This window comes from Saccostrea cucullata, unplaced genomic scaffold (genome assembly GCF_032062105.1).
Source record: "Saccostrea cucullata isolate Sc308-1 unplaced genomic scaffold, CSIRO_AGI_Scuc_v1 ctg4782, whole genome shotgun sequence".
NCBI lineage: Eukaryota > Metazoa > Mollusca > Bivalvia > Ostreida > Ostreidae > Saccostrea > Saccostrea cuccullata.
In genome coordinates this window covers 1-25,764 of record NW_026931260.1, presented here as the reverse complement: position 1 = coordinate 25,764, position 25,764 = coordinate 1, and the positions used below count along the sequence as shown (strand labels likewise).

Sequence of the window (25,764 nt, the reverse complement as noted above, 5' to 3'; positions counted from 1 at the left end):
ACAGGTACTATTCTTCAGCTGGTCTATTAATTTCATAACTGACAATACTTTTTTATCACAAGTAAATATTACTAACGGGGAACTAATCTATTAAAGAAGCCTGCAGTGTATAATGAATTTCACAAAGAAACACGTCTTCATAAAAATACAGCTATCTACTTAGTACTTGGCAGGGTTTGTCAGCGAAACGAAGAAAAATAGTGACTGATTTATTTATTTTTTACTTAATTAATAATAGACTTAAAATATACAGAACACTAATGTATAGCTCATACATGTACATATGTATATTGAAAATCTATTATTTTAAACACCCAGCCGGGTACAGAGTATTGCGGAGAAGATTTCAGAAGAAAAAATAAGCATTTTGATTCGACGGTCAAAATAGGTTAGTCCCAACACCAAAACCCTTGATTCTGGGACAAAGAATTTCACAACTTTTGAAGACTTTTTAATAATTTAGGTTTTTTTTTTCTACATGATCAATAAAACATTATCTCAACACCAGGAAACCTGGCTTAGGGCTATGATATTACGATTTTGGTAGAGTGCTCTCTTGCTTATTATGCTAACAATTTGACAGCTTGAAGTCCAAGAATAAAAGAGGAAAAAAGAAAATTAATTTTGTTCGACTTGGTTTCCCTCTTTTTTTTAGGGGGGGGGGTAAATTTTTTTTTTTCATTTTCTATAAAATGCACAAAACTCGGTCCACTAAATTACTAAAAATCATCACAATCAACCTATGAAATACTTGACAGTAAACTCAAATACAGAAAAGGAAATTCTGTAATTTTACCGTCCCGGTGGTATTGAACCTACATATGCCCTGCACAGGGTGTAAATAATGTACACCTAAAGTGTACACTTTTGCACTTGATTATGGAAAAGTGTACACCGGGTGTAAGGTGTAGACAAATCAAGAGCGTTGGTATCACATAATTAATACATTACATATCCGATAATGCTGAGTTTACACGGAGATTTTCTGTGTGGTCGACTCACGTTAATACATGTACATATTACAGGATTTCCACATAATTACCCGGATCTCTCACTTTTTAAAAACACTTGATATTTATGATCTTGTTGCACTATATATCACGGCGAATTGTCATTGGTGGTATAAGGCCAGGATCACTTAACCTGCTGGACGGAAGACAGACGTCAGGCCCCAGGATTATAAAGCATGTTAAGCTAAAGACGTAAAGTCAGAATTAATATTTTCATGTTTAACTTAAATGTTATGGAAGTCAAGCATATCGGAATTAATAGCCATTCTCTGTAACCACTTAAACTTTGTTGCCACGCATGGTCACCGATTTTGATGAAACTTCACCCATGCTTAGTACTTGACACCAGAAACAAATATCAAACCAAATTTCGTTGCTATGTGTCTCGGTTGCTATGGCAACAGCCGGTGTAACGTTGAATATTGACCCCAGTTGAAAATTGACCCGGGGGTCATTTTTCAAATCTTGACTGTGGTTTTTTCAATAAAAAAATTGAAAAAAGTCAAACAAAACATTCTCACAAAAACATGACACCTGTTGATGTCACTTAGAGTTTGAACATTTTTTGAAACTGTTTACGAATATATCTTTATATTTATATTTCGGTTTCAAATTTCCCCCTTTTCAAGGTACATTCTTTCATCCCATGTATATATGTACATTTTGATACAATTTCACTGAGTTATCTTCTTTCTTATCCATCCATAAAAACATTTCCAATGTCTTTGTCACTAAAATTACCAATTGTAAATGTAATTTATTTCCTCATGAATGTTTTGGCTTCCAAAAACAACCACGTGCAGGGCGGGACAACACTTAAAAAAAAATGACTATGTTGGGCAACATTTGTAAAAGGTGTTTTGGCCTTCAGTATATAAGTATAAGCAATATTACCAATATAAATAACTTTTATGGTTGCTATGTTGGCACAATGTTGTAACCATGCAAAACACTTTAGTTCCCAAGGAAGATTGGTTTAATGCTAATGTTTATAAAAACATTAAAGAAAAGTGTATTTACAAGTTGGTAAAGTATGTTGGCTCAACGTTGGACCGATTTTGTAACACCAAAGACCATGTGTCTTAAATTCGGTATAATTGCTACTTTGCAATTGTGTTACACATGGAAGAAAATGTCTTTTCAAGTTGGTTAAAAGTGAATTATTTTTTGTAATACACCCTTAAGAAAGTGCCTTATCAAGTTCAATTTATGTTGGCCCAAGAAACAAATTAAAGAAAATGTCTTATCAAGTTGATAGTATTATGTAACGTTATCTGTTACAATACACCCTTAAAGAATATCATATATTGATAAAATTTGATGTTTGTAAACACACAAGTGTTGTTTAAAAGATGGTATTTATATAGGGCCAACGTCGGAAAATGTTACTGCCAATTAATTTTGTCAACTTTATATCCGATTTATTAAACCCTGTGTGCCAAATAATTAAGAGGACTTTCTATGTCCATGCCTATCATTGGATGATAGATCAAAATTTTCAAAACTTTGCACTTAAGTGATCACAGCACCAAAGAGTGTTTTATTATATTTTTTGAATTTTGTTTATGCTTATATTTATTTGTAATAAACCAGATAAAAGTTTTGGTCGAATCTTACATTATGGTTGTATTATCTATGGGTACGTATTGGGCCAAGGAAAGAATAATATTTTTCAATGGTTTTTAAGCATATATTTTATCTGCTTATTTCCATAGCAACGCTCTATTTAAAGAATCTGAATCTGAGCATTTTTTCAACAACCGGGCTAAATATCCGCGCACAATCTGACACATCTTTAAAAAAGTTTTATCATTAATTTCCTGACAGCTGAAATGTAACGTTTTTTTTAAAAAGATATCATGTAAACATACAAAGCAGTTACTTTGAAGGCTCTCTGTTGGTTTAAAAACATTGGCAACGTTAGACCAATGTAATCGCCGGGCCAATGTTGGCAAATGATATTGACCCAATTTATTTTGTTCTTGGTATATGTTTTTCTAAGGCTCTTTGCCCAACGTTGCGCCAACATTGGCCCAAGGTCATTGTTTGACCAACGTCAATAGGAACATTGGGCTGATGTAAATGACTCCCAGTGTCCTATTGCTCCTTGGCCCAATGTTGTTTATCGTCCAACATTGGGCCAATGTGTATAAATATTTAATTGTTACAAATCTGTTTATTAACAAATCTCTGATCGTCTCTACACAAAAATAAATCTACAACATCCTACTTGAAAGTACAAGCTAGCTAAAATGCAACAAGGCTTGAAAATTCAATTTCAAAACAAAATTTATCAGTGATTAAATGTTTTGTATTTATAAAGGGGAATAAAAATTATAAAATACTTCAAATGTGTTTTGATACAGTTAAAACAATTAATAATTTGCCCCTTATTTAGATTGAAATGTGTGACTAGTAAAATACATTTCCAATCTTTAAAAATCTTAATTTAATCATATACACTTAACTTAAGCAGTCAAACATTTTGAAAATGTTGAACTTGTAATCAGCATTTATTCCTCTACCAAAATTGTGAAAAAATTTGTTCATGGCCCCAGGGTCATGGGTTTTATGTAACATTGAATCAAAATCGTTGTGATGATGATGATGATATATAGTGAAAATGCATTATTTCTTTGAAAATCTTCTTCTCACACTGGGTAAAAAGACGGTTAAATAAGCCTATAGTGATATACTTGTAAATTCAGTTATGATGAGTAACAAATGTATTAAGTACCAAATACTACAATTTTAGTGCTAATTTTAGAACACAATCAAAGAATAGCTAAGGTATGCCAAGGACAGGGATGGGGGAGGAAGAAACTGACAGTGAAGAAAAGAAGGGGGAGGGAGAAGACTCTAGATGGAAAGTGGCAGTATATATTGAAATTACATTTTCTGTGTCTGTTTGTCGGTTACAAACACGATGCAAAAACATTTTTTTGTCTAAGTCAAAATGACCGGATTCTTTTATATTAAATAAACTAACTTGTGCATGTTATTGATGCAATTTACTGAAATTGTGCATAAATGGCATCAGAGAGGGGTTACAGTCATGTAACCCTACATGTATCACTTGAAGTGAGGGCTCATCAACTTTTATTATATAGTGAAATTAATGAAATTCTTTCATATTTTGATTTCTTTTTCTCTTAATGCTATGGATATATATTGAGAATATGTATTAAACTATTAATCTAGCATATATATATAGATTAAAGGGCTTTTACCAGTAAACTGTACTACAAAACTAGTATAACCTTAATATATTGTTTGTCAATTTTATGGCCAACCAGTGAAGAGCAAATGAGTTGTCATGATGGAGAGCCAATCAGATACAAACCAACGTTGGCCCAAAAATGATGTTTGTCCAATATTGAAAGAATAAGTGGCCCAACAATGGCTCAATAATATCCGTTCGTTGGTCCAGCAATAAGCCAACAAGTTGGTCTGATTAAGGGCCGATGAGGGGTTGGCCCAACATTATATACAATGGCCCAAATGTACAAAAATGAATTCCCAACATTGAAAAAATACATTGGCTCCTGACAGTATTACATTGGCCCAACAATAAGCCAACAAGTTGGTTTGATGAAGGGCAATGAGTGTTGGCTTAACTACTCACAATGGCCCAATTGTAAAATTAATACATTGTGAATATTAACTGTTACATTGGCCCAACAATAAGCCAACACGTTGGTTTGATTAAGGGCCGATGAGCAAATTACCGATGGCCCAATGTTGAATACAAACGGTGGCCCAACATAAGGAGCATTGTTGGCCCAACAAAGGTCCAATAACATCCTGCTATCTGGGAGGCTTGGAGCCCGTGGATTTGCGGAATCAAAGCATGTAAATATAAGGAATAACTGTCAGATTTTTCGAATTCATGAAGATGATCAATATTAGTGATAATTTTATGCATAAACGCCTTCATGAATTCGAAAAATAAGACAGTTATTCCTTAAATAACCACAAGTACAAAACCATGAATAGGGCATAAAACAAAAATCCTGGAAATCTGGTGTCTAGAAACCGTCGGGAAAGTAAGCCGTATTATAGTGATCAGGCCCCGGGATCATGAAGCATCTTAAACTTAAGTCAAAAAATGTCTTTAGTTAGATGCTGAAATTGTTTAGAGGTCATGCAGCCCAAAATGAAAATGCTTTCCGATTTTGTATCATCAGCCTGCTGTTGCATGCAAATTATGAGTTTCCTTTAACAAGTTTTAAAGATTTTATAGATAATTGAAATTTTGACTTAGGTCTAAGTCTGTTTCATAATTCCAGGGCCAGGTGGGCAGAACATCCCATCTAGTCAAATTCAGTATGAAAATTAACAAAATTAAAAGCCTAAAAATTAGAATGAAACACATCGCTTAAAATGAATCCAATGTTAGGTTATATTTGTGAAAAGATCAATATAGGACCATAACATGTATATAATGCTGAAAATTCATGAAATCCCTGTACCAAACTTATCTGTCAGTAGCCTGCCTCGGCCAAAAAATCGACCGTTTTCGCGCGCTGCATTTCATTTCCGGAAATATGCATAGCATTTCCGACATTTTTAAATTTCATTTCCGACATTTGTTGTTTTCATTTCCGACATAATTTTTTTTTTCATTTCCGGAATTTACCTGTGCGGCAATTCAATGTTTTTTCAATAAAAGAAAATGGAATTTTAAAAGTATTTATGCAAAAATATTAATTAAAAAAATTTCTTATACATATAATTATGCATATATGCATACATGTAGCACTAAGTACATAGTTATGATGAGCATAAAACTTTTTTTACCTATATAATGTGCACGAAAATGTCAGTGACAGCACCATTCTTATCTCCAAGTCACTGATAAATTTACAAAATTTGATTTCAATGATTTATTTATAATTTATTAAAATTTTCATAAGTGAAATTTGTTACATATGTATTCGTTTATATTTGAAAATGTCGGAAATGAAAACAAAAAAAAATGTCTGAAAACTAAAAAATGTTGGATATTGATAAATACCAAAATTCCGGAAATGATACAGCCTTTTCGCATTAGTTATGATGAGCAAGAGTGCCTCTTTAATATCAACAAAATTGTGAATTCTTTTGATCTAAACAACTAAAAAGCGAATTCCTCTTCAAAGAAACAGAGAGAGAGAGAGAGAGAGAGAGAGAGAGAGAGAGAGGATCCTTAGGTTTTTCTCGAAGGCGGGGGGAAATATTGTGACCAATAAAGCGTTAAATTCTACCATTTTCCAAATTATATAGGAATTTTAAAATTAAAATAAATTCTTTGAAAAAAAAAAAATTAAATAAACAAATAAATCTCTTGTATATTGTGTAACTATATCATATATAAATGTACTTCTTTTTAAATAAATATTACGCTATTGTGATTTTAAGTATATGTAACTGTAAATTATAAGATATTTTTGTTAATATTTTATACCTCTACCAAAAAGTGTGCATTGATTACATTGGTGTCAGGAAATTGAAAGTTCTGGTGAAGGGGGGGGGGGGGGCTAATTGAAAAAGAAAGAAAAATTATATAGTGAAAAAAAATTACAAGAAAAAAATTCTCCATTGTCCAAAATCTTAGGATCTTTTTTTTTTTAACACTACCACTTATTAAATTAACTACACTGTAACGTGCCTAGTTGAAAGCATGAACAAGAGTGCCTCTACCAAAATTGTGAATTTTACATTGTTCCATGACTATATTGTGTTTATCTTTGCAAAAAAGGGGGCATCCCTAGCCCCCCACCCCCTCCCTCGTTCCTAGAATTATATACAGTGAAATTACATAAATTGTGTTTTTATGCTGTTGAATTTTGAATCTTTCATTCTTCTGCCCTGGGTAGTTTTCAACGGACTAGGGTCTAAATTCAACACCTTTGTTATGTTGAAAAATGACCCCCGGGTCAATTTTCAATCCGGGTCAAAATTCAACGTTACACTGGAAAAGTTTGAAAAATCGAGATTTTTCAGCCACTTTAAATCTTGACTGTGGCTTAATAAAAACTAGAAAAAGCAAACAAAACATTCTCACAAAAACATGACACCTTGATGTCACTTAGGGGGGGGGGAAACTGTTTAGAATATATAATGAAAATTCAAAATGCTGAAATATGCTGAAAAACATTCCGTATTCTCTAATGGTAGGTGTATTAAATTAACAAACAATGAAAATGTTATGACCTTGAGTATATAAGTATAAGCAATATTACTATATAAATTTTTATTTTATGGTAACACAGTGTAACCATGCAAAACCAGTTCTGGATTGGTTTAATGCTACTGTCTTGAGGAAAAACATGAAAATTCAAGACTGGCAAATATGCATCCTTAGGACCTTGCAACACCAAAACCATAAGAAAATTGGGTATAATTGCTACTTTGCAGTGTTATGGAAACAAAGTACCAGTGCTTAAAAGTGAATTATTTTTTGCTGCATTAAGAATTAAATTGCCATTTAATCAAGAAACAAATTGACTAAGCTTGAATATTACTTATCTGTTACAACTGAAGTTGAATATCATATATTGATAAAATTTGATGAAGAAAACAACACTGTTGCTATGGTTACCAAGAAGGGAAAATGTTCGATTTTTTTAACTTTATATCAATATTAAGGCAGGTCCATACTTTTACGGATCCGGTTTTAATTTTACACACCAATATAAAATTTTGATTATCCTTGTCTATTGAAATAAAATCTTTTTTGATGATTGAAAATAATGTAACAAGTATATATTTGTTTATGTTAAATAACACAAAGCATTTAATGTACATTATTTATATGAATAACCACTTTGCACTCTGTCTATAGGATCTATTTGTAATTTAGTACATACACAGACAGAGAATTCTTAATTGATATGGACCTAAAGCATTTTTATTTTTTTTAAAGTGAAAACTACATTGAATCTTTTATCTTTAATTTTTAGCCTCTATCTGCACCTTTTTAAATTTACTTTTTTATAAGTTTTGCGAAGCAGATGAAAAAAAATATATAGTTAAAATGATAGAGTTCAAGGCTGTTTTGTAAAATTTTTCTTCCAGAATTGTGAATTTTTGCAAGGCCTTAGATATAATTCTAAATAATTGTAAAGAAAAAATAGCATATAAACATACAAGATTTTGATATACTAAATTAAAGATATTTTGAATTTTTCTCTGAAAGATTTTGACAGAATCAACATTAATTTTTTAGTGTTTTCAAATAGAAATTTCAAATATTTTCTTGACAAATGAATATTTATGATTTTCCTTTTTTAACCATAATTGTGCAATGTGTGGATAGAATATGATGTTACACTTCTAATGTTGAATTTTGGCTGTTGAATTCTTGTGTGATATACCCCGGCATGTTGCATGAAAATTAACCTGCAAAGATATGTTTTTTATATTATGACTTATTCTGATTACTTGAAAAATGCAGTTTTTCTGAAAGTCCCCTACCCTGTGTGCCTATGGGTATTAAGATTGGAAACAAAATTTAAGCAACTGCTAAGTGTATTGTTATGATGATCAATTTAAGGGCCTCTTTCAAATATTTTCTGTTATTTCCATGCCATAGAATCATCTGAATTTTTTCAATTAAAACATGAATCAAAAATTCAAATCACTGGAAATGTTGTTGCATAATGCTTTGAAGGCTCTCTGGTGAAACCTATAAGTTAAATATCATATTTTGTTCTTGGTATATGTTTCAAGGCTCTTTTTTCTATTATTTAGTCATATTTCATCCTATAATTGCATTTCATTTTTACGTGTATGACTTTATAAAAGTCAATGAATATTTTTTTTACTTTTGAATACTTTGTTACTAACGTATGTAATAGTTGATTTACCAGACATGTTTATCATGCATTTGAGACATCTGACCTTCAACTTTTGGAAACAGTTATTGCCAATTGTTTGCTTTGCTGCAAATGTTAACTATGGGGCTCTAAACATGTTAAAAAATGCTATTTTTCGTACTTTAAGACATGTTGCCATGGTAACTATAAAACATAGCAACCAGTATTTGTCTGATTTCGGTTTAGGGTATCAATGACTTTTATCATAGAGAGTTTGGAGAAATTCTGAGACTATGCGTGCCACAGCTCCTATATAAAATTTCAAATCATTACAGAGAATGACTCTTAAAATACGTTTCGATATTGAATCGCAAAAGCACTGTTATTTGCAAAATTTGAGATTAATCCAGTAATTAATAAACATTTTGACTTAAGTCTTAGTCTGTTTCATGATCCTGGGGCCTGGTTAAAAACTCTTCAAAAATCCACGAAACACGAACTCCGGTTTCAGAATTAACTTGCCTTAAAAATCCAGTTTATTGCAAATTCCACCCCTTTGCGACAGAAGTCTAGACTAGATGACTTTTAGAACATTACAAAAATAATTATTTTCACAATTTATTTTTCTATTTAAAAACTGGAAAAAAAACAATATATTGGTTGGGCATGGATAATCTGGGTATTTGTAAGCTTTTTTGATATCATAGACAGTTTCAATAAGAACTCGAATGTTTTCACATCTTGTGATTGGTCATAGAAACACTTCGTTAAAAATCACCCTGATTCTACATACAAGGAGTTTGAAGTTTACATATAAAAATGCTGGCGTTCCTCATTGAAAACATTTACATTGAGACTTCCAACAAACTGTCGGAATATCAATGGGCACTAATTGTGCCACTTTACTAGCCAGACTAGCCTATGAAGAATTTATTCCTAATTTGACCTTCAGATATGTCGACAACCTTTTATCAATTTACAAGTAATCCCCATTTATATATCGACTCAATTTATTCCCGTTCACTTTAAATAAAGTACAAACACATGAAACAGAGTCTGCATGCCACATCTGCTTCTTATTTGGAGGTTTTACTAAGTATAAAAGACCACGCTGTGGTCGTCATAATTACCCTATTGGCGAATATAACCTATCAATGGGTAGTATTTTGGCTGAATTATTTTATATCAATTCATTCTATTGTTAAACCTTTGTTTTTATACTATATTTGAATGTTCCGTCCACTGCATCAATACTTAGGGTTCACGGCGGGTGTGTCAGGTCAACAGGGGATGCTTACTTCTGACTGGCACCTGGTCCCAACCCTGTCATTTCAAGGGGATCGTGTAAATGCTTTTTCACAGAATCATCATTTTTCAAGTTTTATGACATTTGTCAGTGTTCTCTATCTTCATTCTTTAAGTTTTTGCATACAACTAACTGGATGACAAACGAGATGATCAACTTTTCAAACGTCAACTCTTATTTATACATAAAGTAGCCATCTGCATATTGTCTTCAAGTTTTCTAGGTTATTCGATAATCAAGAGCAGGTCTAGAATATGATCAAATTTGATCGAAAATAGCTACTGACAATAAAGTTGAGGTTGCAAGAATTTCAACAACCTCGTTTAAAGTCAATATTTTGTAACTTCTCGAAATACCTTCTTTTGTTTCCTACTAGGAGGAGGCGAACCAAGAAAAGAAAAGTAACTGTAAAACATTGAATGAAGAGGAAGGTTCATACTCATCGTGCACATTTATTTACGTTTTAAAGTCCAAAATGTCCAATAGAAAAACAATAATACGATGGTATATGGAGAATTCAAGATACATGTAAAACTGTATGAAGGACACTTCCAATGTAAGGTAGGATTCTGTCACGCTTTCATTCCCCCTCTGACCTTTAGACGAAAATAGCAAATCTTACATAGCACTGAGTAGAAGGCTGAATCGGGTACGCAACTCCAGATAAGTTCACTTATTTATGACAAATGGTGTCTAGACCTTTTTTCAGTGTGGTTTGAGCGCCCATTCGGCACAGAGACATGAGGAAAGCTTTATATCATCAGGTATATTTTAAATATCACATTAATATCACATTTCTTGAATTATGTTCTTTTTTAAAAATTAATAAAGTTACCCTTAAAATACGATCTTACCAAAAAATTGAAACACATGAAGTGGAACGGAACAGTACCCATGAAAAGAAAAATCAATTCCTGTTAAGGTTTCAAAATTTCTGTCCATTTTTATTCATTTATTTATCTTAGTTCCATTTATTTTAGTTCCAGTTATATATTAATTCGTATCTTTTGAATACTTTATGTCAATATCTATTTTTATATATATATTTTTTTTACGTAATATTAAATTATCTGTTCCGCTAAAATTTATTTTCGTGAAATCATTGTATTTAGTCCTTAACTTTCATCATACTGAGGTTTTCTTTATTTGAAACAAATTCAGTTATTATTCCGAAATTTAAACAAACTTATTAGCACTGATTTCAATATTTCTATTCTAGAAATTAAAAAAAGAACATATTTCATATATAATACCTTATTGTTAAAAATAGACTGTACATAATAAATTTGAATACAGTTAGGGGGTCATCATCTATTTTCTATAATGCTGATGAATAATATTCGATTGTGAACTTTTATTATTAGCATGTTTATTATCATGTAAAAGTATAATTAATTATTGTCTGTCTTGACCTATTAATGCAAGTAGAGGCTTTGTCTGTTTCCAAATCCTTAGTGAATCGTTCAATAAAACATATTTTAAATTTTTGCTTCGAGGTGAAACCATTGCTGTTGGGTCCGTTTCACAAAAGAACTTGAAACTAAGACTCAGGTACCTGTTCAATAGTAAATTTTTAACCCATAGTATATTAATGACACATTCGTTATTATAATACTATGGATTAAAAAATTATTACAGAAACAAGTGCCTGTGGAGTAAGACAAAAATTTAATTCTGTTCATTAATTTCTGATAAAAATGAAATTAAAAGGATTTTAACATTTTTAAATAGAATGTAGAAAGATCATTTAACCCTAGCAATTTGAAAGCAAATCATTAATTGTGCAAAATTATACAGTCACTTGGATAACATAATTAATAATTTTTTTTATTAATTTTTAGTTAACAAAATATTTATTGAAAACGACAGTTTCTCGGCAACATAAAAAGAGGCAGAAATTATGGTACCAAAAACCGTGCCTAACGTCTAAGTCTTCAGCAAATACTCAATTCTTTTTTACATAGACACTAATATTACATTGAATTACTAAAATTTCTCATAGTTTTGAATGGCACCTTTAATTGTTTCTGCGGTGATCTGCATTGCATAAAGACATGCCCAAAATTTAGGCGAATGCAAAATTAATGACCTTAAGTTTATATTATATAAAGAAAAAAATCTAGACCAGTAAAATAATATATGTTAGATATTGCAAAATGAAAACGAACCAGTTTCATGAAATAATACACTAAAATATTATGTCTATATATATAAGTTTTTAAGATCATCTTATTTTGCCGAAGAAAGGCCTTTTAAAGATTATATATCTGCATATAGCAAAAAAAAATAAAATAAAATAAAAAATAAAAACTGTCTTTTAAATGTCTTATTTATTCGATTCAAATGTATGTTTTAACAATACATGTACGTGGTGCGTTTCTGATTTTCCATGTACTGAAGATAAAAATAATGACAAAAGATGGCTGTAGCATTGAACCAAACGCATGTAGAAAGGGTTACATAATATACCTTAAGACAATAATAAGTTATTTTAGGAAGTTCTAATACCGGGTATATCATTTATAAAAAAAAACACCTAATTTTACTTGTTTTATTAGAATGAACATTGCGTGTCTTTTTTCTACTTCAAAATATTCTGTTAGAATAAACATGTCCGTTAAAAAATATGGCGAAGACAATTTACATGGCGCAACTTTGCATGCAATGTATAGGGGGAAAATGATTTACTTGATCCTTCGTTATCTAACTTATTTCATTCAAATACTTATTTAATCTAATTTCCCCAATTTTTTTTTTTAAAACAGATCCTTAAATATTTATGGGCCCTTGCTTTAACTTGCACTTTCCATCCATGTCTGTCACAAGTGCCATTTGCAAATCCAGGACTGTCAACTTTTAACACTGGTTTTACAAACAGTGGGTTTTCTGGGATCGGCAGTGTAGATGGCGGCACATTAAGTATTCCTAGTTTCAGTACATCTGGAGCAGGGACGGGAATTCCCATTACAACGGGAGGAGTAACTACAGTAGGCGGGCCGGGCATAGGACTAGTAGATGGAAGTTTCGGGTCCGGTGGAGTGATAGGGGGAACTGGCGGGGTAGTGCCTTCTTTTGCAGGAGGAGTTGATGGCTTTGGAGGCACTGGTGAAGGTTTCACTGTTGGAGGTGGTTTAGGAGGTGGCGGAGCTCCTGGTGCCGGTGGCACATTTGTTGGGAGTGGTGCTGGCGGAGGCTTTCCTTCTTTTGGCGGAGGAGTTGGTGCATTTGGAGGTCCAGGCAGTGGATTTACTTTCGCCGGTAGTGGAGGAGGTCCTGCTGCTCCTGGCGCCGGCGCCACCTTTTTTGGAGGTGATGGATTTGGAGGACCCGGCGGTGGATTTGGAGGACCAGGTGTCGGATTTGGAGGACCTGGCGGTGGATTTGGAGGACCTGGGGGCGGATTTGGAGCAGCCGGTGGCGGATTTGGAGATGGTGGCGAAGGATTTGGTGCTGGCGAAGGATTTGGAGCTGGCGGTGGATTTGGAGCTGGCGATGGATTTGGAGGAGGTGGCGATGGCTTTACTTTTGTTGGTGGTGGAGGTGGTGCTGGGGCTCCTGGTGGTGCTGTACAAATTATTGATGCTGGAACTGCAGGACTTGGAAACGGTGGATTAGGAGGTATTGGCACTGGAGGAGTCACCGTTATCAATGGAGGTGGCATTGGAGGAGGCGGAATTGCACCAGGTATTGGAGTTGGAGGGGGTACTGGAATAGGAGGACCAGGAGGTGTCACTATTATAAACGGCCAAGGAGGTGCTCTGGGCACAGGTGGGGCTTTTGTTGGACCGGATCCCTTTGCTGGAGGTGGACTTGGTGTAGGCACAGGGGGAACTATAGCCACAGGCGGTACAGGTCTACCAGCCGGTAGCTTTGTAGGTCCAGAACCAGTAATTCCTGCCACATCTGTAACAACAGTTATACCAGGAGGCGGATTAGGAGTGGGCGGGAGTCTGGGTGGAATTGGCAATCTTGGTGGAATCGGAGGATTGGGTAGTGGGGGAGGGCTTGGAGGTGGGGGTCTAGGAATTGGTAATTTTGGAGGTGGATTATCTGGTGTTGATGGAGGATTAGGGGTTGGATTAGGAGGTGGAGGACTTGGAGGAGGATTAGGTGGTGGTCTGGGAGGTGGGGTATTAGGAGGTGGTGGTCTGGGAGGTGGGGGATTAGGTGGTGGTGGTCTTGGAGGTGGGGGATTAGGGGGATTTGGAGGTGGGGGATTAGGTGGTGGTGGTCTGGGAGGTGGGGGATTAGGGGGGTTTGGAGGTGGGGGATTAGGTGGTGGTGGTCTGGGAGGTGGGGGATTAGGGGGATTTGGAGGTGGGGGATTGGGTGGTGGTGGTTTGGGAGGTGGGGGATTAGGGGGATTTGGAGGTGGGGGATTAGGTGGTGGCCTGGGAGGTGGGGGATTAGGGGGATATGGAAGTTTAGGAGGCCTAGGGGGTGGTGGATTAGGAGGATTCGGTGGTGGCTTGTATGGTGGGGGGGGGGGTGGTGGTCTTGGTGGGGCCCTTGCTAGTGGTGCATTAGGTGGAGGGGGTGGAGGATGGTGGTACTCCTTTACTCAGAGTGCTTGGTTCCCTTTTGCGATAGCTGCTGCAGTTATCGGTAAGTTTTTAGCAAGCGCTTACATGTATTTGCTTTGTACAAAAATATTTTTTTGTAAAATAAAATGTAATTGATACTAAATCTATGTTGACTTTACAAATGTAAAATGAATAATTTTTTGCATATGCTACATGTAGTAAATATATCATTTTTTAAAAAAGGATTTCATATTCATTTTGCTGTTTTTTCAAGTAAAAAAAACTTAAGGGGAATGCAAAAAACTGATCATTTAAGATCACATTTATAAAACCAAAAGTGAACGTTTTAGAAAGTGACACAAAGAACTCGGATTTACTAGGATACATTAGTATAAGAACTACCTGCTTTAATGCAGTTCCGCTTTTTCAGTTTCAATTTTTTACAATTCATTTTTTTTTTCTTTTTTAGCTGCTGGACAGGCCGCGAGTGGCAGTGGCGGGGGTCTTTTTGGATTCTTTGGAGGAGGCAGCGGTAGCGCTGCCGCGGGATCGGCAGCGGCAGGTAGCAGCGGTGGTACTGTCGCTGTCACTCCGGCGCCCGTCAGTAGTTTGTGTCCATCAAGAAGAAATCCTGTGGCTTGTGCATGGTGTAACACAAATGGACCAACAGAAGCACTCTGTAATACTAATGCAACCGGTGCAAATGGAACTGACGACCCTGTAAACACTGCCACCGACACATCTGGGGATGATTGCCTGTGGTATAGTGACACGAACATTTGTCTGAATGACGAGGGGACCTCTACTGGATGATCCAAAAAAAAAAGAGACTCAATTGTGTCGCGTCGTATTTCACCATCGGATATCTTTTTGGGATAATAATAAAGTCATAATTTTTAAAGACTTTAAATTTGAATGCATTTTAATTTATTTGAACAATATACTTTTGCTGGAAAATTTGACTTCGACAAGAAGTTTTTATTCTATATGACAACAGGCGTTAATATGGGTATCATGCGGCCTGGAAAACTGTGGCGCAGAAAAGTACGAGATTTCGATGACGCAAGCAACTTGCCACAAAAGTGACAGCTAGGGTTTAGGAATTGGTCAATATATGAATTTAAAAATCTTAACACAGACTTATAGTATCAGGGTAAAGGGGGGGGGGGAGGGCACACCCAGATCCTTTTTCTACATTTAACTTTTCACTGTTAAAATGTTCATCGAAAAAGCGGTTTCCTTTTTTTTTTTTTTTTTTTTTTTTTTTTTTTTTGCAGTATAGCGTACTAGTCAAATTTTCTCACGGTATAACATCTTTAATTATTGAAAAGCGGGATGGTATATAGTTATCGGTATGTCCGTCCGTCCGTCTGTTACGCTTTGGGGTACCCATCTCTTATCTGCAACTTCTCTCATAACACTGAATGAAATTTGATGAAACTTTCGCAGAATCTTTATTACATATTGCCATTGTGCATTATTCATATGGGATGCGGAGGCATCATTTAGTGAGCTCATTGCTCACAGTACCTCTAGTTTTTTTATACGTATGTAGAAAATTCAATTTAAGAGCAAAATTAGAAACCTCCCATTAACGAAAATGTATTTTCGAGTTTTGTACACGCACACAAATATCACACCCCAATAAAACGATACTACGTGTTTGTATCATTATACTCCCCGCTTGAAAAGCGGGAGGGTATATAGTAATCGTTATGTTCGTCCGTCCGTCTGTCTGTTACGCTCTGGGGTACCCATCTCTTATCCGCAACTCCTCTCATACCACTGATTGAAATTTAATGAAACTTTCAAAGAATCTTTATTACATATTGCCATTGTGCACCTCCTATTTTACTTTTTGATCCGAGACATATTTTGGGTTTCCCTTGGCAAAACATGGACACTGCCATTTTATACATATTGGAGGCAGGGGCATCATTTAGTGAGCTCATTGCTCACAGTACCTCTAGTATTTCAACAATTTTTTGTACCCAAAAGCTTGTTAAATATGATTTAAATGATAATGAGTGGGTTTAAAAATCTTATTCTCGTGTTTAAATATTACAGTGAATAAATAAAATTTGTTTACGTTTTCATTTTCCGGATAAGAGATGGGTACCCCAAAGCGTACACCTTGACCTACGTTTGAAATTTAATAGCTACAAATTTAGATATTTCTGGTACCGATTAGCTTAGAATCACCAGTTTATTCATCTTGGGTCATGGAGAAATTCAACTGAAAAGTAGGTCACTGTGACCTATTTTTGAAATCTTTTTACATAAATATTTGAAGTACAATGTATAGCTAACAATTATGAAATGTAATGTCTATATAGATCTCGGGTCCTCCGAGAATATTAACTGAAAAGTAGTTCACCGTGAGATACTTTAAAAATTTTACGGCTATATCAATGAGTATATTTAAAAATATTTCTGGTTCTAATTAAAGTGCCTTAGACTTTGTAAGTTGGTGCATTTTTCGTCTACAGAGAACGTTAATGGAAAAAGTAGATCACAGTGACCTTGTAATCAAATGTTATGACAATATTCAAGTATTCCAGGTACTACATGTATATCAATCTTGTCAGTTCATGTAATTGAAACCTAAGAATACTAGTACATGTATGTCAAGTTGTCAACATGAAAGTAGATCACAGTACTGAGTAACCTACTTTCAGAAATGAAGACAAAATCTAAAAATTTTAAGTTATAAGAGACTTAAAATTATCGAACCTTTGTCATTTGATGCATTTAGAGGTCTTGATAGTATCTTGATAGTATCTTTACTAAAACAAAGCTCACATTTACCTACTTTTAGGATCAGAATCATCAACGGCTTTGTCATGCAGTAGATGCATCTTGAGTTCTCAGAGTGTTTTAACCAAACTGGAAGTCACGATGACCTATTGCTTCTTTTAGTGGAATTTGAAGTTGTTATATTAATAAGTATACAGGATATTCAAAGGCTTTAGATAGATGTAATGGGTTGTACATTTTTTCAGAAGAGCATCTTAAAAGGCGTTTAGTTCTTTTGTTTCATAACGTTTTCGAAATAACTTAAATCCATCAAACCGCTAATTATGACCCTGCCAGATTTTGTTCTTCTATATTATATTTCTATGTAAAACTTGGCTCCAATCTTTTGTGGACCAATATTTCTTGAGATGATTTCCAAATGACCCAACCCTTTTTCACTTTTATGAAATCGAATCATCTTTACATGTACTTAGTGCCGAGTATATTTTGAAATCAAACTCTCTGTTCGTCTTTTTGTCCACAAAAACTTTGCCAATAACTTTTGAGTGGTCGGGTCTATTCCTTTCTTAATTCACGTTTATCCATTGGGAAAAAACCTTTCTAAAAGTACCACCAAATTGACCTACTGACCTTGACCTTGGAATTTGACCCGGTTTTACTTTACTTTTACATTTCAAACTTTAACCTTGCTCATAACTTTTAAACAGTTGGTGCTAGGGCTTTCATACTTCACAGGTTTATTCACTGTAACCTTTCAATGGGTATAAATGTTTTCGTCTTTTTGACTTGAACTTAAAGTTTGACCCACTTTTAAAAAAATGACCATGACTTTTGAACAGTTATTACCAGGGCTCTCATATTTCACACGTATCCTCCTTCCAACAAATCCTTCCTTTAGATTCCAACACTTTTGACCTTTGACCTTGACTTGCATTTGAGAAGCATCAGTGTTTCACAACACATTTTATCTAGGTGTCCAATCCAGTGTATAATTCAATGCATTGTGAATTTACTGATGCATTTTTCTTAACATTTATGTAAGATGACATTCTGTATGATTAAGTGAAATGGGGTTTTCTATCTAAAAACAACATACAGCCTAAATCTGTTCTCTTTATTTTCACATCTGAGTGATTAAATTATCCTGTCAAAAAAGAAACTAGTTTAATGAATGATAAAATATGTGCAGTTTCATAAGCAAAGAAATTTAAACTACAAGAATAGAAATTCATGTATTACAACTGACATTATTGGAAAAATATAAACAAGATGTGTTTATTAGAACAGGGAATTAATTGAAAAGCATGTCAAAAACTCACAGTAGCAAACAATTCAAAGTAAAGACATCCAAATTCAATTTTTCATAAGGAAAATCAAAATGTCAATAAAAATGCAAAAATTCTTAATGAAAGGCTCAAAGTGAAAACTAACTAGATGTACACATTCGAGTTACAAATGCCACTCTGTATGACTTAGAAATTGTTACAGCATCAAATGACATAATGAGTATTACACATTAAGTCCAAATCAACAAGTTTTCCTCATTTGTTTCTAAAAAATACAAAATATAACTAATGGCATTTTACAATTGTCATTACAATTATCATTTTTTGATTTTCTTTGAAAATATCAAACAAATTAGAATTTTCACCTAAAACGCGAAGTGACTCAATAAAGCGCAAATATTCAAACAACAATGAAAAAATGCAAGCTACGTGTATTAAGGTTTTCACATAATTTAATTTCTTGGATTGTCATAACTTTATGAAAATATAATATTGAAAATAATTTATATTCCAAATGCTGCTTACATACATTCCATGAAAAGACAAGATGATATCTACCGCAGCACTGCTTTAGAGACTGGAGAGGTACAAAAGGGGGAAATGATTCCATGTCAATGAAAATTGTGAATAATACCTGCATGGTTATCTGTATTATACCAGGAAACCAGACAGACCATGTCCCTAGGCCTATTTTTTTCATACTTTACAAACATATTCAATATCCAATAGTTTCACATTTCTAATCAGTGACGAGTAAAATAATCCTATTATGACAAAATTAATCACTGATTTCAAAGTAAAAAAGTTTAGTTCTTAATCAACTCCCCTTAATTAAGGTATAGATGTATTTCAAAATATCAAGTATCATGATGATTATCTTCATTATCAAAAAATTGATGGCTTACGGAGAATCTTTCAATTTACCAATATACTCATCAAAGATCAGTTCAAAATTAAACTTACGCTATTCTGAATTTAATGGCATAGCTCCATGTGTATGGTCTTAAGTTAGACAATAATTGACAATCATGTCTTGTTCCTAAAGAGACCATCTTTTTCCATGCTTTCTTTAGAGCCTTGACAGGACTTGCTGCATTAGCTGACGTGTACTTACTTTATGAACCAATGATATTGTAAATGTCAAATTAAATAAATACATGCAATGACATAGAACAACAACAATGTATTTGTCATCAGATTTAAACTGATTTTTATAAGTTTAATGGGGCATCAAACTTTGGCACAGTGTTGACACATAATACTAATAACTTTTTAATGATAATTGGTCTACATTTGGTCTAAGGAAATGGAAACATGAACAAAATATCCAACTGAAGTAAACATATTTGTTGCCTTCATGATTTTCAAACTGTTGTCAATGAGTAACAGTAGTCTATTATGAAACAACCCTGATACGAGAACACAACAGAAATTTCTATATTGACTGAAATACTGAAAAGATCATGAAGTGGTGAGTCATTAGTGATTAGAGAATGATATTTATTTAAACTAAAAGCCACCAGATCGGATGCTCATTTTTTAAATCATTTATCTGGATTTCCTGAACATCCATTGGGATTTCCTGTACACCCAGCTGGATTTCCTGATCCTGATTTGCTCTTGAAGTGGAGATGGAGTGAGGGAAGATGGAGGTCTGTTACTCATCCCACTTTGGCACTGATTTTCAATGCTTTCAAGGCATTATTCACTCTCACTGTTAATCTATTCTCAAAATCATAGTCTTTGTAATTATCCTAAAATAATATAGATATGACATTGTTCATTGATTTTCGCCTTGAAATATAATTATGAAATTTTTTATTTATGGAATAGCTTGACATGTTCTGTCTCTGACAATAATATGAAGCTGAGAATAAGACAGAATGTACCCCAGTTGCCGAATGGATGAATCTTACCTTTATCTGTTGTAACAGTTGTTTTGCTTTTCCAGCAGTCTGAAATGTTCATTGCATTTTCATATAAATGAGTACTAAAAGAATAAGCTTATGAAATTTTAACCATTAATGCACTGAAAATGAAAATTTGATCAATTATTGCATTGAATATATTTACCACAAGCACTTGATGTTTTAAACCTTTCTCTTTTGATGACATATCTCCTTATAATATGTATATGGGGAATATACTGTAGAGGTACTTTTTTCCGCGTGGTATTAATTTACGCTATGTACAAGGTCACAAGTTGTCTGCCGAAATTTATCCCATCATACTCAAAATACTTGTGGGGATTACAAGGGGTGATCAAAAAGTTTGTGAACTAATTTAATAACTTCCATAAAAGAAACAATATTTGGTTTCAATGTTGATTATTAGGTCACCTGAGTCACTGGGGCCTGATGGGGCATAAAATTAACTCTTTGATAAATACTTGTCAAGGATTACAAGGAGTGATCATCTAAAAATTGTTTCATGGCACCAGAACTAATTATAATAACTTCCATAAAAAAAACTAATATTTGGTTTCAATGTTGGCCCCATTATATTTATATAGTGAAAAAACATTAATTCTTTGAAAATCTTCTCTGCTTCTGGGTATTAAATAAAATAACTAAGTACATAGTTAATATCTGCTAAAATTGTTGATTTTATGGCTGTTCTGGTGTAAGGGTGGGACTCATGCATGAAAATCATTAATTCTTTGAAAATGCTCCTGATATAGGTGCATAGTCATGTCTTCGTGACCCCCTTCCTTCCTGGGTATTAAATAAACTGTAACATAGTTATGATGAGTAAGAGTGCCTCTTTCAAAATATTTTTCTGAGTTTATATATTTCTTTCCATCTCTGTAAGTTAATTTATTATATAATGAGCAAGAACATTTGTTTTCATTTGTCAAAAATGGAGTCTTTAATTCTTTGAAAATCTTTTCCTTTGCACCTGACACAGAATGTATTTATGATGAAAAAAGGTGGGTTAATTTCATGCCCCCTGGGTCAGGGGTAGGGGGGGGGGGGAGGTTACATAGTCTGAAAATAAATTAATGCTTTGAAATCTGCTAGTATTAATCAACCATTTATTATGAAATAAAATTTATAAAATTTCCAAAATTTTGAAATATAAAGTGGCCAAAACAACTGGTTATAAGTTGGAATAAGCATGGCGACCATCAAAACCCAAATCTTCTGTGTATCATTATGATAAGCAATGGTGCATCTTTCAAAATTGTGAATTTCATGGCCTCTGGTTTAAAACATGAACCAAATTCAATTGTTCAAAAGTTGTTACATGATACTCAGGTGACCTATAAGGCCAGTGGGCCTCTTGTATTTTAAATTAGTCCTCTCTGATTTTAATGAATATCTGCTACTGTTCTACTCATGCACGAATCACGTGATATAGGCAGTCACGTGACCCCGTTCCTTGCGTTCTGTCACAAAAGCCGAAATATTTTTCTGAGTTTTATATTTCTTTCCATGAAAGTTAATTTTTATAACAAGAACAGTTTATTTGTCAGAAATGGTCAAATCTCTTAAGAATATCCTGTCCAAAAAATAAGCATGGCGACCATCAAAACCCAAATCTTCTGTCTAGGGAGAGATGTTTATTAACGGTGGAAAGAGAATGGGTGCCTCCTTTTCGTTTAAAATCTAAAGTAAACAATATCTTAGGTATTTAATAAGAATATTATTGTTAAGATGTTCAACTATTTTCCAGAGTGTAAATTAGAGGTCTTTGATAGCAAATTGTGTAATTAAAAACACATCTCTTTTCAAACTTGCTTTCACTGGGCAACATAACAAATATCATTTTTAAACATATACCTTCCTTCACTAAAACGATTAATCCAATCATTTATTGAATTTATAGGAAGTCTTTTGTCTTAATGAATTGTGTACTATTAGTTATCCAGGTTCAATCAAGGGTGTACGGGGATTTACCCCGGGTTTTATTCCATACACCCTGAGGCCGAAGGGTGAATGGAATAAAACCCGGGGTAAATCACCTTACTCCCTTGACTGGACCTGGATAACAAATTTATTTCCTATGTTCCCATAAAAATTCTTTGTAAACAGAGTCTAATCAACTGTGTCTCAATCTATCAATACGTACTATAATGCATCGTGACGTCATGTTATTTGCTTTTTATCATAGGGAAACTATGCATTGTGATGTCACATTTTTTACCTCCGGCTGAAGTCGGGTGTACAGAAATTTACAACTGACTCTGCAATCAATCAAAGCTTGTGTTACAAGCTAGATAGGAAATAAAAATTCTTATATGCTACTGCAAAGGAATTTCTAAGATATATCATCAAATTTTGCAGTTGTTCGTTGAACAAGTACGACTAAGACAACCATTTTTTGTTTGATTTGAACATATTTTATTATGTAAAACACATAAATGGATTGGGCAGCAGGCATAGCCTATATAAGCCTTCTCCACTAACCATTTTTTGTCACAAATGACCTACATAGTGACGTCATTTTTACATTGTGACGTCACAAACAAATAGCAAAACTTAATTCAGCATATGCTATTTATAAAACTTGTGTATGGCTATGTGCACACCAAATTTTTTTCTAATCTAAATTGCGGTTTTGTAGATATAAAGATAGTTCGCAAACTTTTTGATCACCCCTGGTATTGTGAGAGTCTAAGAAATCTGCGTAATTTTCTACCCGCGGATTAAAAAGAAATAGAGATTCCGCGGATTTATGACCCCCATGGAAAATAGTACATCTACAGTATTCATCAATGAAAATGTCAAGAGCCTGTGATATATAAATAGCATCAGTGCTGAAGATTGTACTTAAAGTTCAGGTGTGTTTTAAAATATATACTGGTACTGGTTTACTTTCTTAATGCAAAAAAAGTGTGATTGTTTTCTTGTCTACATCTTACACAAGAAAAGATTTGTACATTCTATTGTTTACCTCAGGCTTTCTCATGTAAATAGAAGCAAGCTCAAAGCTGGCAAAAGCCGGGACATGTTGGTCTTCCTTCATTCCTTGTTGTCGAGCTATGGCCTCCTCTAAACACTAAACAAGAAAAATCAATTGTTAATCAAAAACTTAGCAATGAGAAGAAAAGTAAAGGACAAGTGGGAAATCCCTTTCCAAGGAGATCTTACTTATATATACTATTCACACATAAGTATGATTGTTAATTTTCTACATACTTTGTAATTGCAAGCACTGAGAGAATAGCGATACATTCTGCCTCGCCTGGTATGAAATATACTAACCAGGTATCATCCCGTACCCTGTCACTTAAAAACTATGTAACTAATAATATTGTCTTCAAACTCATCTGTAAGGAACTTTAAAAGCCCCAATATTGTCCTAACACTCACCTGTATTGCCATTTCTAGTTCTCCAAGCTCTTTATACACAGCTCCTTCTATCAAACATTTGACATGATAGACCTTTGAATCTGTTTGCATGTCACAAACTGAAAAAAAATAAAGAAGAAACTACTAATATATATATTTTAAATTTGCAACCTTGTTGCACCACTTAACTCTACCTTAACTGAAGCCAGTTTCCTTCTATCAAAATGCATTGTATCGAAAATAACCGTATAGAGACAAAATTATTCAATACATATCAAACCATTAAAAGAGGGGTATCGTTTCACCAGTATTATTTCTTGTATTCTATGCTTTCCCCTTATGACTTAAGTCATTGAAATATAACAGATTAACTTTGTACCTGTGAGATAAGGTTGAAGTTCATCTGGAGTGCAGGTGGGTAGAGCATGCCAGAGAAATATCAGCTCCATACATAGCAGACGACAGTACTCCTGACTTGGGGCTGCCTTCTTGAACTTCTCAGCCTTTTAAATACAAAACAAGGTATTAATTAACTTCCTCAGTAGTCAGTATCCAGCTTATAAATCAAAACAATGCCATGATAAAAAACAAGAGGGACTGGGCTCACAAAGCTCATCTGAGTCACTATAATGGCCCTATACTGTTCCTTGTCAGCAGTTTTTCCCAATATATTCCTAAGTAAACTTTTATTGGCCATTGCGGTACCATCCCCCCAACCCTCACCCTCAGTCATTATTCTGAATCTGAATCTACAAACCTGAGGATGCTTCTAATTTAATGTGACTAATCATAGCTTTGTTATTTTTGAGAAGAAATTTTTTAAAGAAGTTTTCCTATACATTCCAGGCCTATGTTTAGTTTTAATCACCTATTGTGGCTCAAACCCTACCCAAAGGGGTCAAAATTTTAATAAAATCGAATCTACACTACCTGAGGATTTTCCTGGTCCTGTGGTTTTTGAAGAAATGACTTTCAAGAAATCCCAATAAAATCATCTTAATTTTTAATATCTGCCCCTTGGAAGAGGCCTAGTCTTCATTCAACAAACCTGAATCCCCTTCCCTCAAGAATGTTTTGTGGCAATATTGGTGAAGCTAGTGGCTCCACAATGTGAAAAGTTACAGACAGAAGGATGCACGACAAATTGTGATCAGAACCTAAAAGCTACACTTACCCTCCTTGAAACATAGGCTTCGATTTGATTGTTTTTCTTTTTGAGCAGACCCGGTACTTCTTTGAGTATGTCATGAGCTCCCTTTATATCACCCATTGCTCCCAAGGACACTAAAACAAGCATACATAATCAATCTCAAGCACATGTGGCAATCACCGAAAATTTACACAATTTGTTTTAAAAACATACGTAAAAAAAACCCATAAAACTAAGATTTCCAATGTTTTTTACAACAGTTTCCATTCTTTTGATTAAAACTTCATTTCAAATGCTTTAACAAATTTTAAGTTAAATTTCTTTTCTATTGGTAAAGAATTGTGATTTAATATTACAGTGTAAATGATTTAAAAGTGGAATTTTTGAGTCAACATATTAAATTGAAGTAAGTTTTAATATCAAGTAATCAATAGAAATTTATTTCAATTTAGACTTGCAAGTTTAAAATATGATTTAAACAGTGATTATTTCCACCACAATGTGAGATATGACAGTACTCACCTCCCATAAGATATGTATAGTAACATTTGGACCACTTTGTCTCTTCCTTTAATCTAAAAATGGAACAAAACATATGTAGTGAGTCTGTATTTCAAGAACCTTATTTTCAAAAGTATA

The 25,764-nt window shown here is 33.9% G+C and overlaps 2 protein-coding genes across 2 annotated transcripts; one reads left to right on the top strand and one right to left on the bottom strand.

Moving 5' to 3' along the window:
- The first annotated feature begins 3,802 nt into the window (after positions 1–3,802).
- LOC134231997 (uncharacterized) lies at positions 3,803–15,451 on the top strand. Its single transcript, XM_062713938.1, has 3 exons — positions 3,803–3,886; positions 12,881–14,720; positions 15,108–15,451. The coding sequence occupies exons 1-3, from the start codon at positions 3,803–3,805 to the stop codon at positions 15,449–15,451; spliced, it is 2,268 nt and encodes a 755-aa protein (XP_062569922.1).
- A 2,702-nt stretch (positions 15,452–18,153) lies between these two features.
- On the bottom strand, positions 18,154–25,696 carry LOC134231998 (tetratricopeptide repeat protein 39C-like). The gene is made up of 7 exons (XM_062713939.1): positions 25,648–25,696; positions 25,150–25,259; positions 24,355–24,478; positions 23,997–24,094; positions 23,578–23,682; positions 20,598–20,636; positions 18,154–20,435 (listed from the first exon to the last, which is right to left on the bottom strand). The coding sequence occupies exons 1-7, from the start codon at positions 25,652–25,654 to the stop codon at positions 20,343–20,345; spliced, it is 576 nt and encodes a 191-aa protein (XP_062569923.1). The 5' UTR covers positions 25,655–25,696; the 3' UTR covers positions 18,154–20,342.
- Between the last annotated feature and the right edge of the window lie 68 nt (positions 25,697–25,764).